The sequence below is a fragment of the Oncorhynchus mykiss genome, chromosome 6 (assembly GCF_013265735.2).
Source record: "Oncorhynchus mykiss isolate Arlee chromosome 6, USDA_OmykA_1.1, whole genome shotgun sequence".
Lineage (NCBI taxonomy): Eukaryota > Metazoa > Chordata > Actinopteri > Salmoniformes > Salmonidae > Oncorhynchus > Oncorhynchus mykiss.
The window spans coordinates 9223210-9250031 of record NC_048570.1 but is presented as its reverse complement, the minus strand read 5'-3'; the positions used below and the strand labels follow the sequence as shown (position 1 = coordinate 9250031).

Below are 26822 nucleotides of genomic sequence, written 5' to 3'. Positions count from 1 at the left end.
TACTCTGGACAATTCTGACCTAGAATATGTGGACAACTACAAATACCTAGGTGTCTGGCTAGACTGTAAACTCTCCTTCCAGACTATCCTACCGATCCTCAACTTTGACGATGTCATCTACAAAATAGTTTCCAATACTCTACTCAGCAAACTGGATGTAGTCTATCACAGTGCCATCCGTTTTGTTACCAAAGCGCCTTATACCACCCACCACTGTGACCTGTATGCGCTAGTTGGCTGGCCCTCGCTACATATTCTTCGCCAGACCCACTGGCTCCAGGTCGTCTATAAGTCTATGCTAGGTAAAGCTCCACCTTATATCAGCTCACTGGTCACGATAACAACACCCACCCGTAGCACGCACTCCAGCAGGTATATCTCACTGGTCATCCCCAAAGCCAATTCCTCCTTTGGCCGCCTTTCCTTCCAGTTCTCTGCTGCCAGTGACTGGAACGAATTGCAAAAATCGCTGAAGCTGGAGACTTACATTTCCCAAACTAAATTTAATCATCAGCTATCTGAGCAGCTAACCGATCACTGCAGCTGTACATAGCCCATCTATAAATAGCCCACCCAACCTCATCCCCATATTGTTTCTATTTACTCTGCAGCTCTTTTGCACACCAGTATCACTACTTACACACCATCATCTGCTCATCATCTGCTCATCTATCACTCCAGTGTTAATCTGCTAAATTGTAATTACTTTGCTACTATGCCCTATTTATTGCCTTACCTCCTCATGCCATTTGCACACACTGTATATAGACTTCCTTTTTTTTCTATTGTGTTGACTATACGCTTGTTTATTCCATGTAACTCTGTGTTGTTGTTGTTTCTGTCGCACTGCTTTGCTTCATCTTGGCCAGGTCGCAGTTGTAAATGAGAACTTGTTCTCAACTAGCTTACCTGGTTAAATAAAGGTGAAATAAAAATAACTGTGCCAATTGTGCGCCGCCCCATGGGTCTCCCGGTTGCGGCCGGCTGCGACAGAGCCTGGACTTGAAACCAGACTCTCTAGTGGCACAGCTAGCACTGATGCAGTGCCTTAGACCACTACGCCACTCGGGAGGCCGGAAGGGTTTTCAGAGGTCGACACAGTAGTGGCAAGGAATCTTAATAACCTTTACATTTCGGGTACTGACATAAATAAACCTTGTTGTCATTTTGGATATTCTTAAGATATTTACTTGGATGTACACTAAAACAGACCACATCTAGGCACATCTGGGCTCCCGAGTGACGCAGCGGTCTAAGGCACTACATCTCAGTGCAATAGGCGTCCCTACAGTCCCTGGTTCGAATCCAGGCTGTATCACATCCTGCCGTGATTGGGAGTCCCATAAGGTGGCGCACAATTGGCCCAGCGTCGTTAGGAGAGGGTTTGGCCGGGGTAGGCCGTCATTGTAAATAAGAATTTGATCTTAACTGACTTGCCTAGTTAAATAAAGGTTAAAAAAAAAAGTAGAAGACTGACTAGTATTGTTTACCGCTAAGCGTAAGCTAAATAGTCACTGTATAAACGTACCTGATGTAAGCAACAAGAAAGTGTAGAACTGGTGCACTTCCCTCACTCTCACCCTGTGTCCACGACAACGCAAGCTCTGTGTCCGATACGGCCACGACAGTGGGCTGTGTGGGAGGGGACGGAGGCATACACATCTCTGCGGATGGGAAAGAACAACCCTGTCATGTGACATTTAAATGTCCCGCTGAACTCAATGTAAGATCATGCTCGATGTACAAAGTCAAATAAATTCATCCTAGAGGGGGAATTACAAGGAAGGAAACAATAAACAACAACATGACAACAGGAAGAAAATGAATATACCACCACATCCTGTATACAATACATGATATTAATATACCACCACATACTGTATACCATACATGATATTAATATAGCACCACATACTGTATACCATACATGATATTAATATACCACCACATCCTGTATACCATACATGATATTAATATAGCACCACATACTGTATACCATACATGATATTAATATAGCACCACATACTGTATACCATACATGATATTAATATAGCACCACATACTGTATACCATACATGATATTAATATAGCACCACATACTGTATACCATACATGATATTAATATACCACCACATCCTGTATACCATACATGATATTAATATAGCACCACATACTGTATACCATACATGATATTAATATAGCACCACATACTGTATACCATACATGATATTAATATAGCACCACATACTGTATACCATACATGATATTAATATACCACCACATACTGTATACCATACATGATATTAATATACCACCACATACTGTATACAATACATGATATTAATATACTACCACATACTGTATACCATACATGATATTAATATACCACCACATACTGTATACCATACATGATATTAATATAGCACCACATACTGTATACCATACATTATATTAATATAGCACCACATACTGTATACTATACATTATATTAATATACCACCACATACTGTATACCATACATGATATTAATATACCACCACATACTTTATACCATACATGATATTAATATACCACCACATACTGTATACCATACATGATATTAATATAGCACCACATACTGTATACCATACATGATATTAATATACCACCACATACTGTATACCATACATGATATTAATATACCACCACATACTGTATACCATACATGATATTAATATACCACCACATACTGTATACCATACATGATATTAATATACCACCACATACTGTATACCATACATGATATTAATATACCACCACATACTGTATACCATACATGACATTAACACAGATTTCTTGTACTTTTTCTGCACACAACAACAAAAAAAGTTGACACTAGAAAATTCAGGGGATCCAACTTATAAAAATGTATATTCCTTATATATTCCTTGTGTATTACCGCTGTAGGTTCATTATTCACAGAATGTTAGGTCCCGCTGGTTATCCTTACACACAATAATGTATAAGGTGTAAAAGGGATCTTAGTTGACACTAAAAGGTAGTGTTAAAAAAAAAAAAGATTACAGATTTTCTCAAGGGACCTCATTTGAGTTTCAGACCCCACGTTTGGGAACCACTGCATTAACACATACACATCAAAATCAAATCACATTTTATTGGTCACATACACTTGGTTAGCGGATGTTACTGGTCACATACACATGGTTAGCGGATGTTATGGGCACATACACATGGTTAGCGGATGTTACTGGTCACATACACCTGGTTAGCGGATGTTATGGGCACATACACATGGTTAGCGGATGTTATGGGCACATACACTTGGTTAGCGGATGTTACTGGTCACATACACATGGTTAGCGGATGTTATTGGTCACATACACATGGTTAGCGGATGTTATTGGTCACATACACATGGTTAGCGGATGTTACTGGTCACATACACTTGGTTAGCGGATGTTACTGGTCACATACACATGGTTAGCGGATGTTATGGGCACATATTTTTGGTTAGCGGATGTTACTGGTCACATACACATGGTTAGCGGATGTTACTGGTCACATACACATGGTTAGCGGATGTTATTGGTCACATACACATGGTTAGCGGATGTTACTGGTCACATACACATGGTTAGCGGATGTTACTGGTCACATACACATGGTTAGCGGATGTTACTGGTCACATACACATGGTTAGCGGATGTTACTGGTCACATACACTTGGTTAGCGGATGTTACTGGTCACATACACTTGGTTAGCGGATGTTACTGGTCACATACACATGGTTAGCGGATGTTACTGGTCACATACACTTGGTTAGCGGATGTTACTGGTCACATACACATGGTTAGCGGATGTTACTGGTCACATACACATGGTTAGCGGATGTTACTGGTCACATACACCTGGTTAGCGGATGTTACTGGTCACATACACTTGGTTAGCGGATGTTACTGGTCACATACACCTGGTTAGCGGATGTTACTGGTCACATACACTTGGTTAGCGGATGTTATGGGCACATACACATGGTTAGCGGATGTTACTGGTCACATACACTTGGTTAGCGGATGTTACTGGTCACATACACCTGGTTAGCGGATGTTACTGGTCACATACACTTGGTTAGCGGATGTTACTGGTCACATACACTTGGTTAGCGGATGTTACTGGTCACATACACATGGTTAGCGGATGTTATGGGCACATACACATGGTTAGCGGATGTTACTGGTCACATACACATGGTTAGCGGATGTTACTGGTCACATACACATGGTTAGCGGATGTTACTGGTCACATACACCTGGTTAGCGGATGTTACTGGCCACATACACTGGGTTAGCGGATGTTACTGGTCACATACACATGGTTAGCGGATGTTACTGGTCACATACACCTGGTTAGCGGATGTTACTGGTCACATACACCTGGTTAGCGGATGTTACTGGTCACATACACATGGTTAGCGGATGTTACTGGTCACATACACCTGGTTAGCGGATGTTACTGGTCACATACACATGGTTAGCGGATGTTACTGGTCACATACACCTGGTTAGCGGATGTTACTGGCCACATACACTTGGTTAGAGGATGTTACTGGCCACATACACTTGGTTAGCGGATGTTACTGGTCACATACACATGGTTAGCGGATGTTACTGGTCACATACACTTGGTTAGCGGATGTTACTGGTCACATACACCTGGTTAGCGGATGTTACTGGTCACATACACCTGGTTAGCGGATGTTACTGGTCACATACACCTGGTTAGCGGATGTTATTGGTCACATACACATGGTTAGCGGATGTTACTGGTCACATACACCTGGTTAGCGGATGTTACTGGTCACATACACCTGGTTAGCGGATGTTACTGGTCACATACACCTGGTTAGCGGATGTTACTGGTCACATACACCTGGTTAGCGGATGTTACTGGTCACATACACCTGGTTAGCGGATGTTACTGGTCACATACACCTGGTTAGCGGATGTTACTGGTCACATACACCTGGTTAGCGGATGTTACTGGTCACATACACCTGGTTAGCGGATGTTACTGGTCACATACACTTGGTTAGCGGATGTTACTGGGCACATACACTTGGTTAGCGGATGTTACTGGTCACATACACCTGGTTAGCGGATGTTACTGGGCACATACACTTGGTTAGCGGATGTTACTGGTCACATACACATGGTTAGCGGATGTTACTGGTCACATACACTTGGTTAGCGGATGTTACTGGTCACATACACTTGGTTAGCGGATGTTACTGGTCACATACACCTGGTTAGCGGATGTTACTGGTCACATACACATGGTTAGCGGATGTTACTGGTCACATACACCTGGTTAGCGGATGTTACTGGTCACATACACCTGGTTAGCGGATGTTACTGGTCACATACACATGGTTAGCGGATGTTACTGGTCACATACACATGGTTAGCGGATGTTACTGGTCACATACACTTGGTTAGCGGATGTTACTGGTCACATACACTTCGTTAGCGGATGTTACTGGTCACATACACATGGTTAGCGGATGTTATGGGCACATACACTTGGTTAGCGGATGTTACTGGTCACATACACTTGGTTAGCGGATGTTACTGGTCACATACACATGGTTAGCGGATGTTACTGGTCACATACACATGGTTAGCGGATGTTATGGGCACATACACTTGGTTAGCGGATGTTACTGGTCACATACACCTGGTTAGCGGATGTTATTGGTCACATACACATGGTTAGCGGATGTTATGGGCACATACACTTGGTTAGCGGATGTTACTGGTCACATACACATGGTTAGCGGATGTTATGGGCACATACACTTGGTTAGCGGATGTTACTGGTCACATACACTTGGTTAGCGGATGTTACTGGTCACATACACATGGTTAGCGGATGTTATGGGCACATACACTTGGTTAGCGGATGTTACTGGTCACATACACTTGGTTAGCGGATGTTACTGGTCACATACACATGGTTAGCGGATGTTATGGGCACATACACTTGGTTAGCGGATGTTACTGGTCACATACACATGGTTAGCGGATGTTATGGGCACATACACTTGGTTAGCGGATGTTACTGGTCACATACACTTGGTTAGCGGATGTTACTGGTCACATACACATGGTTAGCGGATGTTACTGGTCACATACACATGGTTAGTGGATGTTACTGGTCACATACACATGGTTAGCGGATGTTACTGGTCACATACACATGGTTAGTGGATGTTACTGGTCACATACACATGGTTAGTGGATGTTATTGGTCACATACACATGGTTAGCGGATGTTACTGGTCACATACACATGGTTAGCGGATGTTATTGGTCACATACACATGGTTAGCGGATGTTATGGGCACATACACTTGGTTAGCGGAAGTTATTGGTCACATACACATGGTTAGCGGATGTTATTGGTCACATACACTTGGTTAGCGGATGTTACTGGTCACATACACCTGGTTAGCGGATGTTATTGGTCACATACACATGGTTAGCGGATGTTATTGGTCACATACACATGGTTAGCGGATGTTATTGGTCACATTCACATGGTTAGCAGATGTTATTGGGCCACATACACATGATTAGCAGATGTTATTGCGAGTGTAGTGAAATGCTTGTGCTTCTAGATCCGACAGCGCAGCAGTATCTAACAGGTAATATCTAAGAATTCTACAGCAAAACCTAATATCTAACAAATTCCACAACAGAACCTAATATCTAACAAATTCCACAACAAAACCTAATACACACAATCTAGTAAAGGAATGGGATAAGAATATATAAATATAAAATATATGGATAAGCAGTGACAGCACACCTCAGACAGGTCTAGCTTGTAGAGTAAAAAAAAAATACAGCACAGTATTGTGGTCACCTTTGCTGTCACCCTTGATTACCTTGTGAAGAAGTGCTGATGTCCCTGGGCATGCTAGGTCGGCCCTCGCCTGCCCATCCATATGCACCAACACTAACTCTGTACTGGGTGGCAACTTTAAGGTTACCAATGTCCACATCCTAGGAGAAAGGGTGCGAGAGAGTGAGAGAGTGCATAGTAAGCTTGTCTGCTCTGAAACTTCCGTTCACACACAGCACCAGTCAAAAGTTTGGACACACCTACTCATTCAACGGTTATCTTTTTTTAAACTATTTTCTACATTGTAGAATAATAGTGAAGACATGAAAACTATGAAATAACACATGGAATCATTTAGTAACCAAAAAAGTGTTAAACAAATAAAATATATATTTTAGATTCTTCAAAGTAGAATGCATACTCTTTGTCACGTCTGCTCCTGGCGCTCGAGGGCGTCAGGTTGCCCTGCATCCCGTCTACCTCGCTGCAGCGGGATTGACAGGTGTCTTGCCTCAGCCGGATTGTCTGGCTTCCATGCCTCATCCGGCTCGCCAGGCTCTCACGCTCCTGCCGGTTTGTTGGGCTCCCACGCCCCAAGCGGCTTGCCCAGCGCCCATGTCTCGGCCGGTTCACCGAGGTGGGATGCTGGGTGGCGAGGGGGGGGGTTACTGTCACCTCTGCTCCCGCTATTCCCTCTTCCCTGGTGCTTGAGGGTGCCAGGCTGCCCTGCATCACGCACTCCTTCCATCCATTACGCACACCTGCCTTCCCTCGTCATGAGCATCAGCGATATTGGACCTGGACTCAGTTATCACCTGTTTATTTCCTCCCCTATATTTGTCAGTTCCCCAGCTCTGTTCCCCACTGTTGCATTGTATTGTTTTTATCTGTAGTATTAGTTTGCTGACGCTGTTCCTGTCTTGTTCCATGTCCGTTATTTATTAAATGTTTTACTCCCCATACCTGCTTCGTCTTTCCAGCGTCATTCCATGTGACACTCTTGGCATTCTCTCAACCAGCTTCACCTGGAATGCTTTTCCAACAGTCTTGAAGGAGTTTCCACATATGCTTAGTACTTATTGGCTTCTTTTCCTTTACTCCGTGGTCCAACTCATCCCAAACCATCTCAATTGGGTTGAGGTCGGGTGATTGTGGAGGCCAGGTCATCTGATGCAGCACTCCATCACTCTCCTTCTTGGTCAAATAGCCCTTACACAGCCTGGAGGTGTGTTGGGTCATTGTCCTATTGAAAAACAAATTATAGTCCCACTAAGCGCAAACCACATGGGATGGCATATCGCTGCAGAATGCTGTGGTAGCCATGCTGGTTAAGTGTGCCTTGAATTCTAAATAAATCACTGACAGTGTCACCAGAAAAGCACCATCACACCTCCTCCTCCATACTTCACGGTGGGAACCACACATTCAGAGATCATCCGTTCACCTACTCTGCGTCTCACAAAGACACGGCGGTTGGAACCAAAAATCTCCAATTTGGACTCATCAGATCAAAGGACAGATTTCCACCGGTCTAATGTCCATTGCTTGTGTTTCTTGGCCCAAGCAAGTCTCTTCTTATTATTGGGGTCCTTTAGTAGTGGTTTCTTTGCTGCAATTTGACCATGAAGGCCTGATTCACGCAGTGTCCTCTGAACAGTTGATGTTGAGATGTGTCTGCTACTTGAACTCTGTGAAGCATTAATTTGGACTGCAATTTCTGAGGCTGGTAACTCTAATGAACTTATCCTCTGCAGCAGAGGTAATTCTGGGTCTTCCTTTCCTGTGGCGGTCCTCATGAGAGCCAGTTTCATCATAACGCTTGATGGTTTTTGCAACTGCATTTGAAGAAACTTTAAAAGTTCTTGAAATTTCCCCGATTGACTGACCTTCATGTCTTAAAGTAATGATGGACTGTAGTTTTTCTTTGCTTATTTAAGCTGTTCTTGCCATAATATGGACTTGGTCTTTTACCAAAAAAGGGCTATATTCTGTATACCACCGCTACCTTGTCACAACGCAATTGATTGGATCAAATGCATTAAGAAGGAAAGAAATTTCACAAATTAACTTTTAACAAGGCACACCTGTTAATTGAAATCCATTCCAGGTGACTACCTCATGAAGCTGGTTGAGAGAATGCCAAGAGTGTGCAAAGCTGTCATCAAGGCAAAGGGTTGCTACTTTGAAGAATCTCAAATATAAATATATTTTGATTTGTTCAACACTTTTTGGTTACTACATGATTCCATATGTGTTATTTCATAGTTTTGATGTCTTCACTATTATTCTACAATGTAGAAAATAGTACAAATAAAGAAAAACACTTGAATGAGTAGGTGTGTCCAAACTTTTTACTGGTACTGTACATACAAACACTTGTGGATGAGATTACATTAGATAACAATTATGTAACGTTAAAGTTTTACACTCAAATATGTTTGGCACAAGTAGCACAGTTCTGTCTGAATATTACTTACAAAACTTGCTTGTCCATCCAACTGCCCCTAAGAGAGAATAAGAGCCAAAATAATAAATAAATAATTATGTTGGATTAAGTAGCATAAAACAGTCAACTATTTGTTTTCCAAGAAACACTATGTCCTCAAAACGGATTAAAAAAACGTATACTTTTAAAAGAATTCCACCAGATGCCTAATCATCTACTTCTATCACCCATTTATTTGTTCAATTACTGTCAGGACAAATCCATACTGTTACAGTTACTGTAAGGACATGTCCATACTGTTAGAGTTACTGTAAGGACATGTCCATACTGTTAGAGTTACTGTAAGGACATGTCCATAATGTCCATACTGTTACAGTTACTGTAAGGACATGTCCACACTGTTATGGTTACTATAAGGACATGTCCATACTGTTACAGTTACTGTAAGGACATGTCCACACTGTTATGGTTACTGTAAGGACATGTCCATACTGTTATGGTTACTGTAAGGACATGTCCATACTGTTATGGTTACTGTAAGGACATGTCCATACTGTTATGGTTACTGTAAGGACATGTCCATACTGTTATGGTTACTGTAAGGACATGTCCATAATGTCCATACTGTTACAGTTACTGTAAGGACATGTCCATACTGTTATGGTTACTGTAAGGACATGTCCATACTGTTATGGTTACTGTAAGGACATGTCCATAATGTCCATACTGTTATGGTTACTGTAAGGACATGTCCATACTGTTATGGTTACTGTAAGGACATGTCCATACTGTTACAGTAACTGTAAGGACATGTTCATACTGTTATGGTTACTGTAAGGACATGTCCATACTGTTATGGTTACTATAAGGACATGTCCATAATGTCCATACTGTTACAGTTACTGTAAGGACATGTCCACACTGTTATGGTTACTGTAAGGACATGTCCATAATGTCCATACTGTTACAGTTACTGTAAGGACATGTCCATACTGTTATGGTTACTATAAGGACATGTCCATACTGTTACAGTTACTGTAAGGACATGTCCATACTGTTATGGTTACTGTAAGGACATGTCCATACTGTTATGGTTACTGTAAGGACATGTCCATAATGTCCATACTGTTATGGTTACTGTAAGGACAAGTCCATACTGTTATGGGTACTGTAAGGACATGTCCATAATGTCCATACTGTTACAGTTACTGTAAGGACACATCCATACTGTTACAGTAACTGTAAGGACATGTCCACACATATACAGCTAACAGTATCACTGCCATCACTCTGAGGAGAGGACACATTACTTACGGTGGTCAGCATGTCCAGACTGAGAGGCACCTCCAGCGTCACGGCAGTACTCACTGGCCGACTGTTCCTCATCTCTGTGTAGAACACCTGACAAACACACACATACACACAAACGCACACACACACGCACACACAGCCTGGGTTCAAGATTGTGCAGTATACTATCGTCAGGCTTAGAAAATGTACAAGGTGGCAACAAGGTGAAGTGCCCTTCTGTGAAGTGGAGAGAATGGTAAGTGGGGTAGTGTATGGCAGAGGGTGTGTGTGTGTGTGTGTGTGTGTGTGTGTGTGTGTGTGTGTGTGTGTGTGTGTGTGTGTGTGTGTGTGTGTGTGTGCGCACATGAATGGCATGTATGCAGGTGTGTGTGTGCATGTACTTGTGTGTGTACAGGTGTGTGTGTACAGGTGTGTGTGTGTGTGTTTGTTTGTGTGTGTGTGTGTACGTGTCTTACAGCTAAAGCCTGGGTCCAGTACAATAAGCTTCCCTTTATGTGAATGAGGAGCAGAAATATAATCCTGTCCTCTCTTTATGTGAATGAGGAGCAGAAATATAATCCTGTCCTCTCTTTATGTGGATGAGGAGCAGAAATAGTGTCCTCTCTTCTCTTTATGAAGAAACAGGAGCATCAATGCTTCTTGATCCACGATGGTAATGAGGCCTTAGCTGACGTTCACCACAAGGTCATCAGACTGCTGTCAAATAAGAGACACGGTGTGTCCCAAATGGCACACTATTCCCGACTTAGTGCACTACTTTGAGTAGTGATGGGGGGAAACATCGATACAGTTACATATCACAATGTTAAGTGTTGATTTGTAAAAAATGATATGGACACACTGAACACACAGATCCATAGATTATGGCCTAATGAATTTATTTTAATTGACTGAATCCTTTATATGAACTTTAACTCAGTGAAATCTTTGAAATTGTTGCATGTTGGTTTATATTTTTGTTCAGTGTATATACAGTTAATTCAGAAAGTATTCAGACCCATTTTGTTACGTTACCTTATTCTAAAATGTATTAAATAATTTTTTTCCCTCATCAATCTACACATAATACCCCATAATGACAAAGCAAAATCGTTTGCTAATTTATAAAAAAAAACTGAAAAATGACATTTACATAAAAATTCAGACCCTTTACTCGTACTTTGTTGAAGCACATTTTGCAGCGATTACAGCCTCAAGTCTTCTTGGGTATGATGCTACAAGCTTGACAGACCTGTATTTGTGGAAATTTTCCCATTCTTCTCTGCAGATCCTCTCAAGCTTGGATGGGGAGCGTTGCTGCACAGCTATTTTCAGGTCTCTCCAGAGATGTTTGATCGGGTTCAAGTCCAGGCTCTGGCTGGGCCACTCAAGGACATTCAGAGACTTGTGCCGAAGCCTCTCCTGCATTGTCTTGGCTGTGTGTTTAGGGTCATTGTCCTGTTGGAAGTTGAACCTTCACCCCAGTTTGAGGTCCTGAGTGCTCTGGAGCAGGTTTTCATCAAGGATCTCGCTGTACTTTGCTCCGTTCATCTTTGCCTCGACCCTGACCAGTCCCTGCCGCTGAAAAACACCCCACAGCATGATGCTGCCACCACCGTGCTTCACCATTCGGATGGTGCCAGGTTTCCTCCAGACGTGACGCTTGGCATTCAGGACAAAGAGTTCAATCTTTGTTTCATCAGACCAGACAATCTTGTTTCTCATGGTCTGAGAGTCTTTAGGTGCCTCTCAGCAAACTCCAAGCGGTTTGTCATGTGCCTTTTACTGAGGAGTGTGTTCCGCCTGGCCACTCTACCATAAAGGCCTGATTGGTGTATGTAGTGCTGCAGAGATGGTTGTCCGTCTGGAAGGGTCTCCCATCTCCACAGAGGAACTCTAGAGCTCTATCAGAGTGACCATCGGGTTCTTGGTCACCTCCCTGACCAAGGCCCTTCTCCCCTGATTGCTCAGTTTGGCCGGGCGGCCAGCTCTAGGGTGAGTCTTGGTTGTTCCAAACTTATGCCACTGTGTTCTTGGGAACCTGCTGCAGACATGTTTTGGTACCCTTCCCCAGATCTGTGCCTCAAAAGAATCCTCTCTCGGAGCTCTACGAACAATTCCTTTGACCTCGTGGCTTGGTTTTTGCACTGACATGCACTGCCAACTGTGGGACCTTATATAGACAGGTGTGTGCCTTTCCAAATCACGTCCAATCAATATAATTTACCACAGGTGGACTTCCATCAGGTTGTAGAAAAATCTGAAGTATGATCAATGTCAACAGGATGTACGTCAGCTCAATTTGAGTCTCAGGGTCTAAATACGTATTATTATTTCAGTTTTTTATTTTTAGTCAAGTTTATAAAATGAGCTTTGTCATTATTGGGTATTGTGTATAGATTGCTGAGGAATTTTTATTTATTTAATCCATTTTAGAATAATAAAAAGTTAAGGGGTCTGATGACTTTCCCAAAGGCACTGGATATATGTTTTTTTTGTTGCTAGGTAGCGTTAGCAAGAGCTAGTAGGCTGTACCTACACCTAAACTATATTTTTGATCCTGTAGCATGTTATCCATCTTCTTTTTAAATAGTGGGCCAATATGTCTTTTATTTCCATGAGTGCTCCGTGACTAATCAAAACTAATGTTCTCATGGTCTCTCTGCAGCAGACATCCACCACCGTGCTTATTATGGAAAGGGGGATACTTAGTCAGTTCTACAACTGAATGCATTCAACTGAAACGTGTCTTCTGCATTTAACCCAACCCCTCTAAATCAGAGAGGAGCGGGGGGGCTGCCTTAATCGACATCCTCGTTTTCCCGGTACATATGGTGAGCAATATGTTTGGAACATCAAATCGCAATAAAATCACAGTATCGAATCACAATACATATAGAATCATGAGAATCGCAATACATATCGTATCGGTACCTAAGTATCGTGAGATCCCGGGCCATTCCCAGCCCTACTTTTGACCAGGGCCCAGAGGGCTCTGATCCAAAGTAGTGCACTATAAAGGGAACAGGATGCCATTTGGAATGCGGCCATTCACACAGTTGCAGATAGAGACAGTTATGCTTGACCTCATCTCATGTAACATTAAACAAATAAGTCTGCTTGAAAACATCCATCTGTTCTGGGTAGTGAACTGCACACCACGTTCCGTGTACTGTGTATGGTCACGTTCCAGACCCACGACATTGCTGTCGAGCTGATGCGGGTATCAGATTGCAATATCATATGATATGTTAAACCAGGCACTGTGAGATGTGACAGACGACTGCAAAGTGGTCGGCCCGAAACGTGACCACTGTGTCGGTGTATGTAAGCCAACTGTTACCTTGTAGCCTGTGATGGTGCTAACATGACGCCGGGGCATCTTCCACCGCACACTGAAGGCTGTGCAGTTCACCATCTCCAACTGGATGTCCAAAGGAGGGCTGAGGCGCTCTGTATGGGACAGGAAATGATGTCATCACAATGAGTCAAAGTGAAAAGGCAGTGGGACTCATTAGGCCAAAATACCAGCAACAGTGTGTGAAAACCTTGTGAAGACTTACAGAAAACGTTTGACCTTTGTCAATTGCCAACAAAGGGTATATAACAAAGTATTGAGATAAACTTTTGTTATTGACCAAATACTTATTTTCCACCATCATTTGCAAATCAATTCATTAAAAATCCTACAATGTAATTTTCTGGATTTTTTTTTCTAATTTTGTCTGTCATAGTTGAAGTGTACCTATGATGAATATTACAGGCCTCTCTCATCTTTTTAAGTGGGAGAACTTGCACAATTGGTTGGTTACTAAATACTTTTTTGCCCCACTGTAAGAGTGATCTACAACCAATATGTAATCATAAATACAGTACAAATACTGTCCCTCTGTGAATGAGTTCAAGAGTCAAAACGCACACAGTCTGTTATAAAAATGATGTGTTTGACTGCCGTAACAGATACACTGCTAATATTTGACATGACAATGCCTCGGCATCAGAATTTTCAGAAGACCTAATGAATCTCTTCATATAATGCCCTTCTTGAGTAAACACCCATATAATAAAGCTCTGATGCAAGTCTGGGGTGTGGAAGTGACCACAGGAATGGTGTATTCCACACCCCAGACTTCCGAGGTGATTTCATTTATATTTCAGACAGCACCTTTAATAAGGCTTATTGAATGACGACACAAAAGATGCATTTGCTCTGCCATGGCTAATAATCACAATCAGCCCCATTCTTCATAGTAAATTCCTTGTGATGCTGATGGTCTCATTGGTCTTTGCCTAATTATTTTCCCTGATGTGAAAGTGTGGAGAGTTAACACTTGTGTCATCAGTATGGCTCCTGAAGAGGACACATAACTGGGTACCCTTTCTGTCTGAATGGATCTCTGAGCGCTGAAATGGAATCCTATTCCCTATATAGTGCACTACTTTTGACCATTGTCCATGGGTAGTGCACTATGTAGGGAATAGGGTGCCATTTTGGGATACAGACAAACCCAGGCAGCCAGAATAAAACACTACATAGTAGATACATGTACCAAAACTTCCGCTGTGACTCACTCGCTGGAACCTAATGTCAGCACTGCACTTAGAACAGACCTTTCCAGAGCAGTGAGAAGAGAGGAGGGGAGGGGAGAGGAGAAGAGAGGGGAGGGGAGAAGAGAGGAGGGGAGGGGAGAGGAGAAGAGAGGAGGGGAGGGGAGAGGAGAAGAGAGGAGGGGAGGGGAGAGGAGAGGAGAGGAGGGGAGGGCAGAGGAGAAGAGAGGAGGGGAGGGGAGAGGAGAAGAGAGGGGAGGGGAGAAGAGAGGAGGGGAGGGCAGAGGAGAAGAGAGGAGGGGAGGGGAGAGGAGAAGAGAGGAGGGGAGGGCAGAGGAGAAGAGAGGAGGGGAGGGGAGAGGAGAAGAGAGGAGGGGAGGGGAGAGGAGAAGAGAGGAGGGGAGGGCAGAGGAGAAGAGAGGAGGGGAGGGGAGAGGAGAAGAGAGGGGAGGGGAGAAGAGAGGAGGGGAGGGCAGAGGAGAAGAGAGGAGGGGAGGGGAGAGGAGAAGAGAGGAGGGGAGGGCAGAGGAGAAGAGAGGAGGGGAGGGGAGAGGAGAAGAGAGGAGGGGAGGGGAGAGGAGAAGAGAGGAGGGGAGGGGAGAGGAGAAGAGAGGAGGGGAGAGGAGAAGAGAGGAGGGGAGGGGAGAGGAGAAGAGAGGAGGGGAGAGGAGAAGAGAGGAGGGGAGGGCAGAGGAGAAGAGAGGAGGGGAGTGGAGAGGAGAAGAGAGGAGGGGAGGGGAGAGGAGAAGAGAGGAGAGGAGAGGAGGGGAGGGGAGAGGAGGGGAGGGGAGAGGAGAAGAGAGGAGGGGAGGGGAGAGGAGAAGAGAGGAGGGGAGAGGAGAAGAGAGGAGGGGAGGGCAGAGGAGAAGAGAGGAGGGGAGGGCAGAGGAGAAGAGAGGAGGGGAGGGGAGAGGAGAAGAGAGGAGGGGAGGGGAGAGGAGAAGAGAGGAGGGGAGGGGAGAGGAGAAGAGAGGAGGGGAGGGGAGAGGAGAAGAGAGGAGGGGAGAGGAGAAGAGAGGAGGGGAGGGCAGAGGAGAAGAGAGGAGGGGAGGGGAGAGGAGAAGAGAGGAGGGGAGGGGAGAGGAGAAGAGAGGAGGGGAGGGGAGAGGAGAAGAGAGGAGGGGAGGGGAGAGGAGAAGAGAGGAGGGGAGAGGAGAAGAGAGGAGGGGAGGGGAGAGGAGAAGAGGGCCAAGCAAGGACATATTTCCACTGGGGTAAATGTCTGATAGGGAGCAGACCTCCATGGCCAAATGGAAAGGACATGTAGGGAGCCTGCACTGCTCTCTGAGCAGATAATGCAGTATGTGAAGTTGACTTGTTCCTGTCCCCAGGTGCACTTGGGTAGGTCATGTAGAACTGATTCTTAGAATCAAATTGAATAGAATTGAAATTATAGAATAGAATAGAATGCTCACGGATCTCCATGCAGACAGTACATGATGTGATAATGTGGGGGTCTGTAGTAAGATGTAGTGGTTTAAGATCGTTTTTAGGATGTTACAAAGCATTTCCCGGTACGTTACACCAAGACTGTGCAGCGTCCAGGATAAAAAAAGACAGTTATGTCACACAAGAGTTTGTCAATCATCCTTTTGTTTCCCTTTCCTCAAGCTACTATGTTTTTCTGAAGAAGACTAAAAGGCAACTTTGCAAGCCTTTAAGGCAGGGTTCCCCAACTGACCATTTGAGGCAGGGTTCCCCAACTTGCCTTTTTAAAGAGGGTTCCCCAACTGTCCTTTAAAGCAGGGTTCCCCAACTGGCCTTTTAAGGCAGGGTTCCCCAACTTGCCTTTTAAGGCAGGGTTCCCCAACTGGCCTTTTAAGGCAGGGTTCCCCAACTGGCCATTTGAGGCAGGGTTCCCCAACTGTCCTTTTAAGGCAGGGTTCCCCAACTGGCCATTTGAGGCAGGGTTCCCCAACTTGCCTTTTAAGGCAGGGTTCCCTAACTGGCCATTTAAAGCAGGGTTCCCCAACTGTCCTTTTAAGGCAGGGTTCCCCAACTGGCCATTTGAGGCAGGGTTCCCCAACTTGCCTTTTAAGGCAGGGTTCCCCAACTGGCCATTTGAGGCAGGGTTCCCCAACTGGCCTTTTAAGGCAGGGTTCCCCAACTGGCCATTTGAGGCAGGGTTCCCCAACTGGCCTTTTAAGGCAGGGTTCCCCAACTAGCCATTTGAGGCAGGGTTCCCCAACTAGGCTTTTAAGGCCGGGTTCCCCAACTGGCCATTTGAGGCAGGGTTCCCCAACTTGCCTTTTAAGGCAGGGTTCCCCAACTGGCCATTTGAGGCAGGGTTCCCCAACTGTCCTTTTAAGGCAGGGTTCCCCAACTGGCCATTTGAGGCAGGGTTCCCCAACTAGCCTTTTAAGGCAGGGTTCCCCAACTGGCCATTTGAGGCAGGGTTCCCCAACTTGCCTTTTAAGGCAGGGTTCCCAACTAGCCTTTTAAGGCAAGGTTCCCAACTAGCCTTTTTAAAGAGGGTTCCCCAACTGTCCTTTTAAGGCAGGGTTCCCCAACTAGCCTTTATATCTGTTTGGGCTTCTTGCGGTCAACTTGAAGTCTACAAACTATTTGTAATTATGTTGCGGTTCGCTGACCAGCCGCTCAAATAAACATCGGGCAAAAACGTCGGCTGAGTCTAGTTGATGATCCTTTAGCTTTAAGGCTAAATTAGTCCGTCATTTTTCAGATGCCGACAGGTAGACAGGTTCCAACAGGGTTCTTCAGCTGTCCCCATAGGAGAACTATTTTTGGCTCCAGGTAGAATAATTTTGGGTTCATGTAGAACCCTCTGTGCAAAATGGTTCTACCTGGAACCAAAAAGGATTCTTCGAGGGGTTCTCCTATCGGGAAAGCCAAAATAATAATTTTAGGTTCTAGATAGCACCTTTTTCTTCTAAGAGTGTCGACTGTCTCAAATGGCACACTATTCCCTATGTAGCACTATGTAGGAAAAAAGGGTGCGATTTGGGACGCCGCCCCCAGTCTTGTGTTTTAGAGGGGATGTGATTCATGTGGACACGTCCCTGTCAACCTCCTCGTAGAATGTGATCAGAATGACTGGAAACACACCGCAGAATACAAAGACATACCGCCGTCGCTGCCCGAAAGAGATCAGGATACAAGCTGTGTGTCAGAAACAACTGCTCTGAGCACAGTCTACACTACAGGGAGATATAATAGTCTCAATCCAAAAGCCTTAGAGGTCAGGCGGACAGAGCAACACACTATCACAGGAAATAGAGAAAGGCACAGTAGACTAGAACCCAAACTTTGTAGCACTTAATATCCATGAAAGACATATTTGTTGTTGTTGTTGATGAAGGTATGCTCTGATACACTCCTGCTGACCAACATCAGGTCACCAAGCTGCAGTAAAATGAACACACTGCAACATTCTGAATGCTCCTCTATAGTGATAATGTTCATTGATGGCCAGTGAACGGTTACTAATTGAGATGAATGTCAAATGAATAACTGACTTAAATAACACCTGTGAGGTGTTATAAAAGTAGGCGGGGTTTCTGTATAAGCACTTTGTGACAACTGCTTATGTAAAAAGGGCCTAAGGATAAATACATTGATTGATTGATTGATTGATTGATTGATTGATTGATTGATTGATTGATTGATTTAACAACAGAGTAAGGCACATCCAAGGATGTCGTTCTTTGACTGCAGTAAGAGGGACATTTTAACTTGGTAGTCATTATAGTAAGTATGGTGCAGTAAGTTTACATCTCAATATACAGTAGGACTGGTGCAGTAGGTTTACACAACATTATACAGTAGGTCTGGTGCAGTAAGTTTACATCACATTATACAGTAGGTCTGGTGCAGTAGGTTTACACAACATTATACAGTAGGTCTGGTGCAGTAAGTTTACATCACATTATACAGTAGGTCTAGTGCAGTACGTTTACATCACATTATACAGTAGGTATGGTGCAGTAAGTTTACATCTCATTATACAGTAGGTCTGGTGCAGTAAGTTTACATCTCATTATACAGTAGATCTGGTGCAGTAAGTTTACATCACATTATACAGTAGGTCTGGTGCAGTAAGTTTACATTACACAGTAGGTCTGGTGCAGCAAATTTACATCACATTATACAGTAGGTCTGATGCAGTAAGGTTATATTACATTATACAGTAGGTCTGGTGCAGTAAGTTTACATTACACAGTAGGTCTGGTGCAGCAAATTTACATCACATTATACAGTAGGTCTGATGCAGTAAGTTTAAATCACATTATACAGTAGATCTGGTGCAGTAAGTTTACATCACATTATACAGTAGGTCTGGTGCAGTAAGTTTACATTACACAGTAGGTCTGGTGCAGCAAATTTACATCACATTATACAGTAGGTCTGATGCAGTAAGTTTAAATCACATTATACAGTAGATCTGGTGCAGTAAGTTTACATCACATTATACAGTAGGTATGGTGTAGTTGGTTTACATTACATTATTCAGTAGATCTGGTGCAGTAGGTTTACACTGAATTATTCCGCAGATCTGGTGCAGTAGGTTTACACTACATTATACAGTAGGTCTAGTGCAGTAAGTTTACATCACATTATACAGTAGGTCTGGTGCAATAGGTTTACACAACATTATACAGTAGGTCTGGGGCAGTAAGTTTACATTACATTATACAGTAGGTCTGGTGCAGTAAGTTTACATTACATTATACAGTAGGCCTGGGGCAGTAAGTTTACATTACATTACACAGTAGGCCTGGGGCAGTAAGTTTACATTACATTACACAGTAGGTCTGGGGCAGTAAGTTTACATTACATTATACAGTAGGCCTGGGGCAGTAAGTTTACATTACATTATACAGTAGGCCTGGGGCAGTAAGTTTACATTACATTACACAGTAGGTCTGGTGCAGTAGGTTTTGCCAGAGTAATATCCGTCACTCTGCAATCATGCCACTTTGTTAATAAGTACAAGAGGGCACATTTTTATGTTTTACGTTTCAAGGGCTGTGCATTTTTTATGGTGCATGTCATACAGTGGTTAGACAAACTGTAGCTGGTAAGGGATGTGTAAAATGGAGGAAGGGAGGTGTAAAGCCTCTGTGTGTGCCCATGTAATAACCAATGCAGCATGTGTGCTCAGCACAGGAGTCTTTGGGTATCCAAAGGTCCTCATGTGGTAAATCAAGTCATACAACATATACACCAAATATACCATGTTCCTCTATTCTCTCAACCACCACTACTCAGTATAAATTGTGTACTTCTGCAAATCCCCTTCCTTACTGACAGGAACAACACTGACATGTGCCTGGCACTTGGCAGCTAGTATGAGAATGCGCCTGTCACCTAGTATGATAATGTGTCTGTCACCTAGTATGATAATGTGTCTGTCACCTAGTATGATAATGTGTCTGTCACCTAGTATGATGACACAGACTTGTTTCAGATTAGCGTTATTATGAGTTTATTACCATATAGTAATATGGCTAATTGTCCTACTGTATTCCAAAACATGTAACAATTCATGTACTATATGGAAAAGACAATCAGAAAATTGGTCATAGTTCCTTTTGATTCTGCTGTAATTGATGTAGGCCAAATGAATATTCACAAAATTATAATATGTATGATTTTGTCTTTGATGTTTATTAAAATCAGGAGAAACATCTCTTGACCTAGGCCTACATATCAATCGAGAATATGATCAATAGTCAACTTACCCGATCTTCGAACGTTTGTCCTTTTCGCAGAAAAAGAAACGTTGATCATGCATATTGAAAAAAACAATATATAAAAAACGCTCCTCTGTTTACTGGTAAACTCCATATCTTTGTCTAAAGTTAAAAAGGTCAAATGGTCATTTTAGGCTACATGCAACAACAAAAAACTCCTTGCGCTTAATTATAAGAACTGACGAGAGACGCAACTGATCAAAGTTTCTGATGACAAAGACAATTAGTCATTCAAAGTTCCTCCACAACCTGCTCTCAAAGAATGCAAACGAAATTATGTTTGGAAGGCAACTGAGGTTTGACACGGATAAGATTGCAAGCTATTAAGATCAATTGAACGCACCACGAGTTACTGTGACATTGTCGACGCGCAAATGGAGACAAGTGTCCTGCGTAAACGTAAAAAAAAACACAATCTGGAATTCCGAGTGGGTACTAATTTTACGCGCGACACTCTTCTTCTTGTCATTCGTCTTGTGATTTAGAAGTTTGCGAAATGGCAGTAGAGAGCCGAAACGTGGGGACATTTAGAGCTAAGAGGATAACAGGAGTCTAATCCACCCAGCTGGAGACTTGGCAGCTCACTACAGCCACTCAGACTAATATAGAAACACACTGACCGCGCGCGTAACAGAAAACAAATAATCAATGAATTAATGAATTAAATTCAATATTTCATATGAACTTTTAAAGAGAATTAGGCTTTTTTGCACAAATATTGTAAAAAACAAATGACTGGAGAATGAGCATATGAAGGTATTGTAGTCTTCCATAGGCTATGCTACTGTATGTAGTGCTGACTCTCATTTCAAAACAATGACCCGCTGACTCGGGTATAACTAATTTGACCAAGTAAAAGGACTGATTGGTAAACTCAATTTTCTTGTTGGGAAATTACTTGGGTTCTCTCGCTGTGAGTTAATGCTCACTGGTAGATACGTTTTCTGGGGAGATCAGACAAATGGTTTAAGTAAATTTGCCAATTCCCTCCTCCCCCATAGAAGAATCCCATGAAGAACTCCTGTCTTATTTCCCCGGGAAATGTATTGTTACTTTATTGAAAACAGAGGCCATCTTGCAAAGCCGTGTAGCAAATGAATCATCTCTAATCGAAATGAAGGAACATGTGAAATGTAGAATTAGGAGGTTAATATTTGTTGTAGCGCAGCATGTTGTCTAGTATAGCGTTCACACACACACACACACACACACACACACACGTGCAAATCGGAACCCCATAATGGATAGGATTAATAACTACCTCCGATCAATTTAATAACATAATAAATCCAATCAAAGCTCTTCATAACATAGAAGATGTCTACTCTGTTGTGATAATCCTGCTCATCATAAAGTTCAGAAGCCTCCTTTCAAATGTCCCGTATCAAACCGTTTTAATTATTCCATGAGATAAATCCCAAATGGCACCCTATTCCCTATCTATATATTACGCTACACTACTTTTGACGAAGGCCAATAGGGCTCTGGTCACAGTAGTGCACAATATTGGTAATAGGGTGCCAGTCAGGACGTAAATCCATGTCAAACACATTCTATTATTCTAACATGGCACAGATACACCTTGTTCGGTGTGGAATCCATGTTGTGGGATTAGTCTGTTAAATCTACACTGACAATGTCAATGACTGTTCTGTGGTCAGTCTTATCAACACTCCTCTTCAACCTCTATTATTTTCCCCTGCAGGTCACCACAACCGTAACCTTCCTTGCCTGGGAAGGAAATGAGGAATCACAAGGAGAAGTCAAGAGGAAATTGTTGAATTCATTACCGAAGCACAGAAATATTCTACTATTTTTCCTCTATAGGGTTATAGGAGAGTCAAGTTGATCTCTTATTTTCTAATGAAACCAAGATAAGAAAGTCGAATAGAAAAAAAGAAAAATGAAAGAAAGTAAAATAGAATGAGATACAGTCTAGGGTTAGTCTACACTGAGTAGACAAAACATTAAGAACACCTTCAGTCTGGGGTTAGTCTACAATCAAAACATTAAGAACACCTTCAGTCTAGGGTTAGTCTACAATAAAAACATTAAGAACACCTTCAGTCTAGGGTTAGTCTACAATAAAAACATTAAGAACACCTTCAGTCTAGGGTTAGTCTACAATAAAAACATTAAGAACACCTTCAGTCTAGGGTTAGTCTACAATAAAAACATTAAGAACACCTTCAGATAGGGTTAGTCTACAATAAAAACATTAAGAACACCTTCAGTCTAGGGTTAGTCTACAATAAAAACATTAAGAACACCTTCAGTCTAGGGTTAGTCTACAATAAAAACATTAAGAACACCTTCAGTCTAGGGTTAGTCTACAATCAAAACATTAAGAACACCTTCAGTCTAGGGTTAGTCTACAATAAAAACATTAAGAACACCTTCAGTCTAGGGTTAGTCTACAATCAAAACATTAAGAACACCTTCAGTCTAGGGTTAGTCTACAATCAAAACATTAAGAACACCTTCAGTCTAGGGTTAGTCTACAATAAAAACATTAAGAACACCTTCAGTCTAGGGTTAGTCTACAATCAAAACATTAAGAACACCTTCAGTCTAGGGTTAGTCTACAATAAAAACATTAAGAACACCTTCAGTCTAGGGTTAGTCTACAATAAAAACATTAAGAACACCTTCAGTCTAGGGTTAGTCTACAATAAAAACATTAAGAACACCTTCAGTCTAGGGTTAGTCTACAATAAAAACATTAAGAACACCTTCAGTCTAGGGTTAGTCTACAATAAAAACATTAAGAACACCTTCAGATAGGGTTAGTCTACAATAAAAACATTAAGAACACCTTCAGTCTAGGGTTAGTCTACAATAAAAACATTAAGAACACCTTCAGTCTAGGGTTAGTCTACAATAAAAACATTAAGAACACCTTCAGATAGGGTTAGTCTACAATAAAAACATTAAGAACACCTTCAGTCTAGGGTTAGTCTACAATAAAAACATTAAGAACACCTTCAGTCTAGGGTTAGTCTACAATAAAAACATTAAGAACACCTTCAGATAGGGTTAGTCTACAATAAAAACATTAAGAACACCTTCAGTCTAGGGTTAGTCTACAATAAAAACATTAAGAACACCTTCAGTCTAGGGTTAGTCTACAATAAAAATATGAAGAACACCTTCTCTTTCCCTGACATAGACTGACCAGGTGAATCCAGGTGAACCCTATGATCCCTTATTGATGTCACTTGTAAATCCACTTCAATCCGTGTAGATAAAGGGGAGGAGACAGGTTAAATAAGGATCTTTAAGCCTTGAGACAACTGAGACATGACTTGTGTATCTGTGCCATTCAGAGGGTGAACGGACAAGACACAATATTTAAGTGCCTTTGAACAGGGTATGGTAGTAGGTGCCAGGCAGGAGCACTGGTTTGTGTCAAGAACTGCAACGCTGCTGTTTATTTAACACAGCAGTTTCCCATGTGTATCAAGAATGGTCCACCACCCAAAGGACATCCAGCCAACTTGACACAACTGTGGGAAGCATTGGAGTCAACATGGACCAGCATCCCTGTGGAACGCTTTCGACACCTTTTTAGAATCCATGTCCAGATGAATTGAGGCTGTTCCGAGGGCAAAAATGCAAGTATTCAGACCTCTTGACCTTTTTCACATTTTGTTAGGTTACAGCCTTATTCTAAAATAGATTTTTCAGAAATGTTAGCTGATTTATATTGAAAAAAAAGAAGGATATATCACATTGACAGCGACAAGAAAAAGTATCTGAACCCTTTGGATATACCTGGAATACCTGGATTTCTGCATAAACTGGTCATCAGAACTAGAACTTCATCTAGGTCACAACAATAGACAAACACAGTCTGCTTAAACTAATAACACACAAACAATTGTACGTTTTCATGTCTTTATTGAACACACCGTGTCAACATTCACAGTGCAGGGTGGAAAAAGTATGTGAACCCTTGGATTTAATAACAGGTTGACCCTCCTTTGGCAGCAATAACCTCAACCAAACGTTTTCTGTCGTTGCGGATCAGACCTGCACAACCGTCAGGAGGAATTTTGAACCATTCCTTTTTACAAAACTGTTTCAGTTCAGCAATATTCTTGGGATGTCTGGTGTGACCTGCTCTCTTGAGGTCATGCCACAGCATCTCAATTGGGTTGAGGTCAGGACTCTGACAGCGCCACTCCAGAAGGCGTATTTTCTTCTGTTGAAAACATTTTGTTATTGATTAACTTCTGTGTTTTGGGTCACTGTCCTGTTTCATTACCAAACTTCTGTTGAGCTTCACTTGGCGGACAGATAGCCTAACATTCTCCTGCAAAATGTCTTGATAAACATGGGAATTCCTTTTTCCACCAACGATAGCAGTCTGTCCAGGCCCTGAGGCAGCAAAGCAGCCTCAAACCATGATGCTCCCTCCACCATACTTTACAGTTGGGATGAGGTTTTGATGTTGGTGTGCTGTGCCTTTTGTTCTCCACACCGTGCTGGGTGTTCCTTCCAAACAACTCAACTGTAGTTTCATCAAACCACCAAATATTTTGCCAGTAGTGCTGTGGAACATCCAGGATGCACTTTTGCAAACTTCAGATATGCAGCAATGTTTTTTTGGACAGCAGTGGCTTCTTCCGTGGTGTCCTCCCATGAACACCATTCTTGTTTAGTGTTTTACGTATCGTAGATTCGTCAACAGAGATGTTAGCATGTTCCAGAGATTTCTGTAAATATTTAGCTGACACTCTAGGATTCTTCTTAACCTCAATGACCATTCTGCGCTGTGCTCTTGCAGTCATCTTTGCAGTACGGCCACTAGGGAGAGTAGCAACAGAGCTGAACATTCTGCATTTATAGACAATTTGTCTTACCGTGGACTGATGAACATCAATGCTTTTAGAGACTTTTGTAACCCTTTCCAGGTTTATGCAAGTCAACAAATCTCAATCTTAGGTCTTCTGAGATCTCTTTTGTTCACGGCATGGTTCACATCTGGCAATGCTTCCTGTGAATAAAAAACTCACATTTTGTGAGTGTTTTTTATAGAGCAAGGCAGCTCTAACCAACATCTCCAATCTTGTCTCATTGATTGGACTCCAGGTTAGCTGACTCCTGACTCCAATTAGCTTTTGGAGAAGTCATTAGCCTTGGGGTTCACCTACTTTTTCCAACCTACACTGTGAATGTTTAAATTGTGTATTCAACATAGAAAAATACAATCATTTATTAGTTTAAGCACACTATGTTTGTCTATAGTTGTGACTTAGATGAAGATCAGATCAAATTTGATGACCAATTTATGTAGAAATCCAGGTAATTCTAAAGGGTTCACATACTTTTTCTTGCCACTAAACATAAGATTTCAGACCCTTTACTCAGTACTTTGTTGAAGCACCTTTGGCAGCGATTACAGCATAGTCTTCTTGTATTTGGGGAGTTTCTCCCATTATTCTCTGCGGATCCTCTCAAGCTCTGTCAGGTTAGATGAGGAACATTGCCGTACAGCTATTTTCAGGTCTCTCCAGAGATGTTCGATCAGGTTCCAGTCTGGGCTCTGGCTGGTCCACTCAAGCCACTCCTGTGTTGTCTTGGCTGTGTGCTTAGGGTCATTGTCCTGTTGGAAGGTGAAACTTTGCCCCAGTCTGAGGTCCTGAGTGCTCTGGAGCAGGTTCTCATTAAGGATCTCTCTGTACTTTGCTCTGTTCATCTTTGCCTCGATCCTGACTAGTCTCCCAGTCCCTGCCGCTGAAAATCATCCCCACAGTATGATGCTGCCACCAACAGGAATGGTGCCAGGTTTCCTCCAGACGTGACACTTGGCATTCAGGCCAAAGAGTTCAATATTAGTTTCATCAGACCAGAGAATCTTGTTTCTCATGACCTGAGAGTCTTTAGGTGCCTTTTGGAAAACTCCAAGCGGGCTATC

General features: G+C 42.6%; 1 protein-coding gene across 2 annotated transcripts in view; it reads right to left on the bottom strand.

Moving 5' to 3' along the window:
- The window catches only part of LOC110525088 (pikachurin), a 45425-nt gene extending 23963 nt beyond the window's left edge, over window positions 1-21462 (bottom strand). For both annotated transcript variants that reach the window (XM_036979361.1, XM_036979362.1), the window contains exons 1-6: window positions 20891-21462; window positions 13984-14093; window positions 10665-10751; window positions 9382-9408; window positions 6948-7065; window positions 1529-1664 (exon numbers count right to left, since the gene is read on the bottom strand). In XM_036979361.1, coding sequence (XP_036835256.1) covers window positions 1529-1664; window positions 6948-7065; window positions 9382-9408; window positions 10665-10751; window positions 13984-14093; window positions 20891-20996 — 584 coding nt within the window. In that variant the 5' untranslated portion in view covers window positions 20997-21462. The remainder of the gene's footprint in view (window positions 1-1528; window positions 1665-6947; window positions 7066-9381; window positions 9409-10664; window positions 10752-13983; window positions 14094-20890) is intronic.
- Between the last annotated feature and the right edge of the window lie 5360 nt (window positions 21463-26822).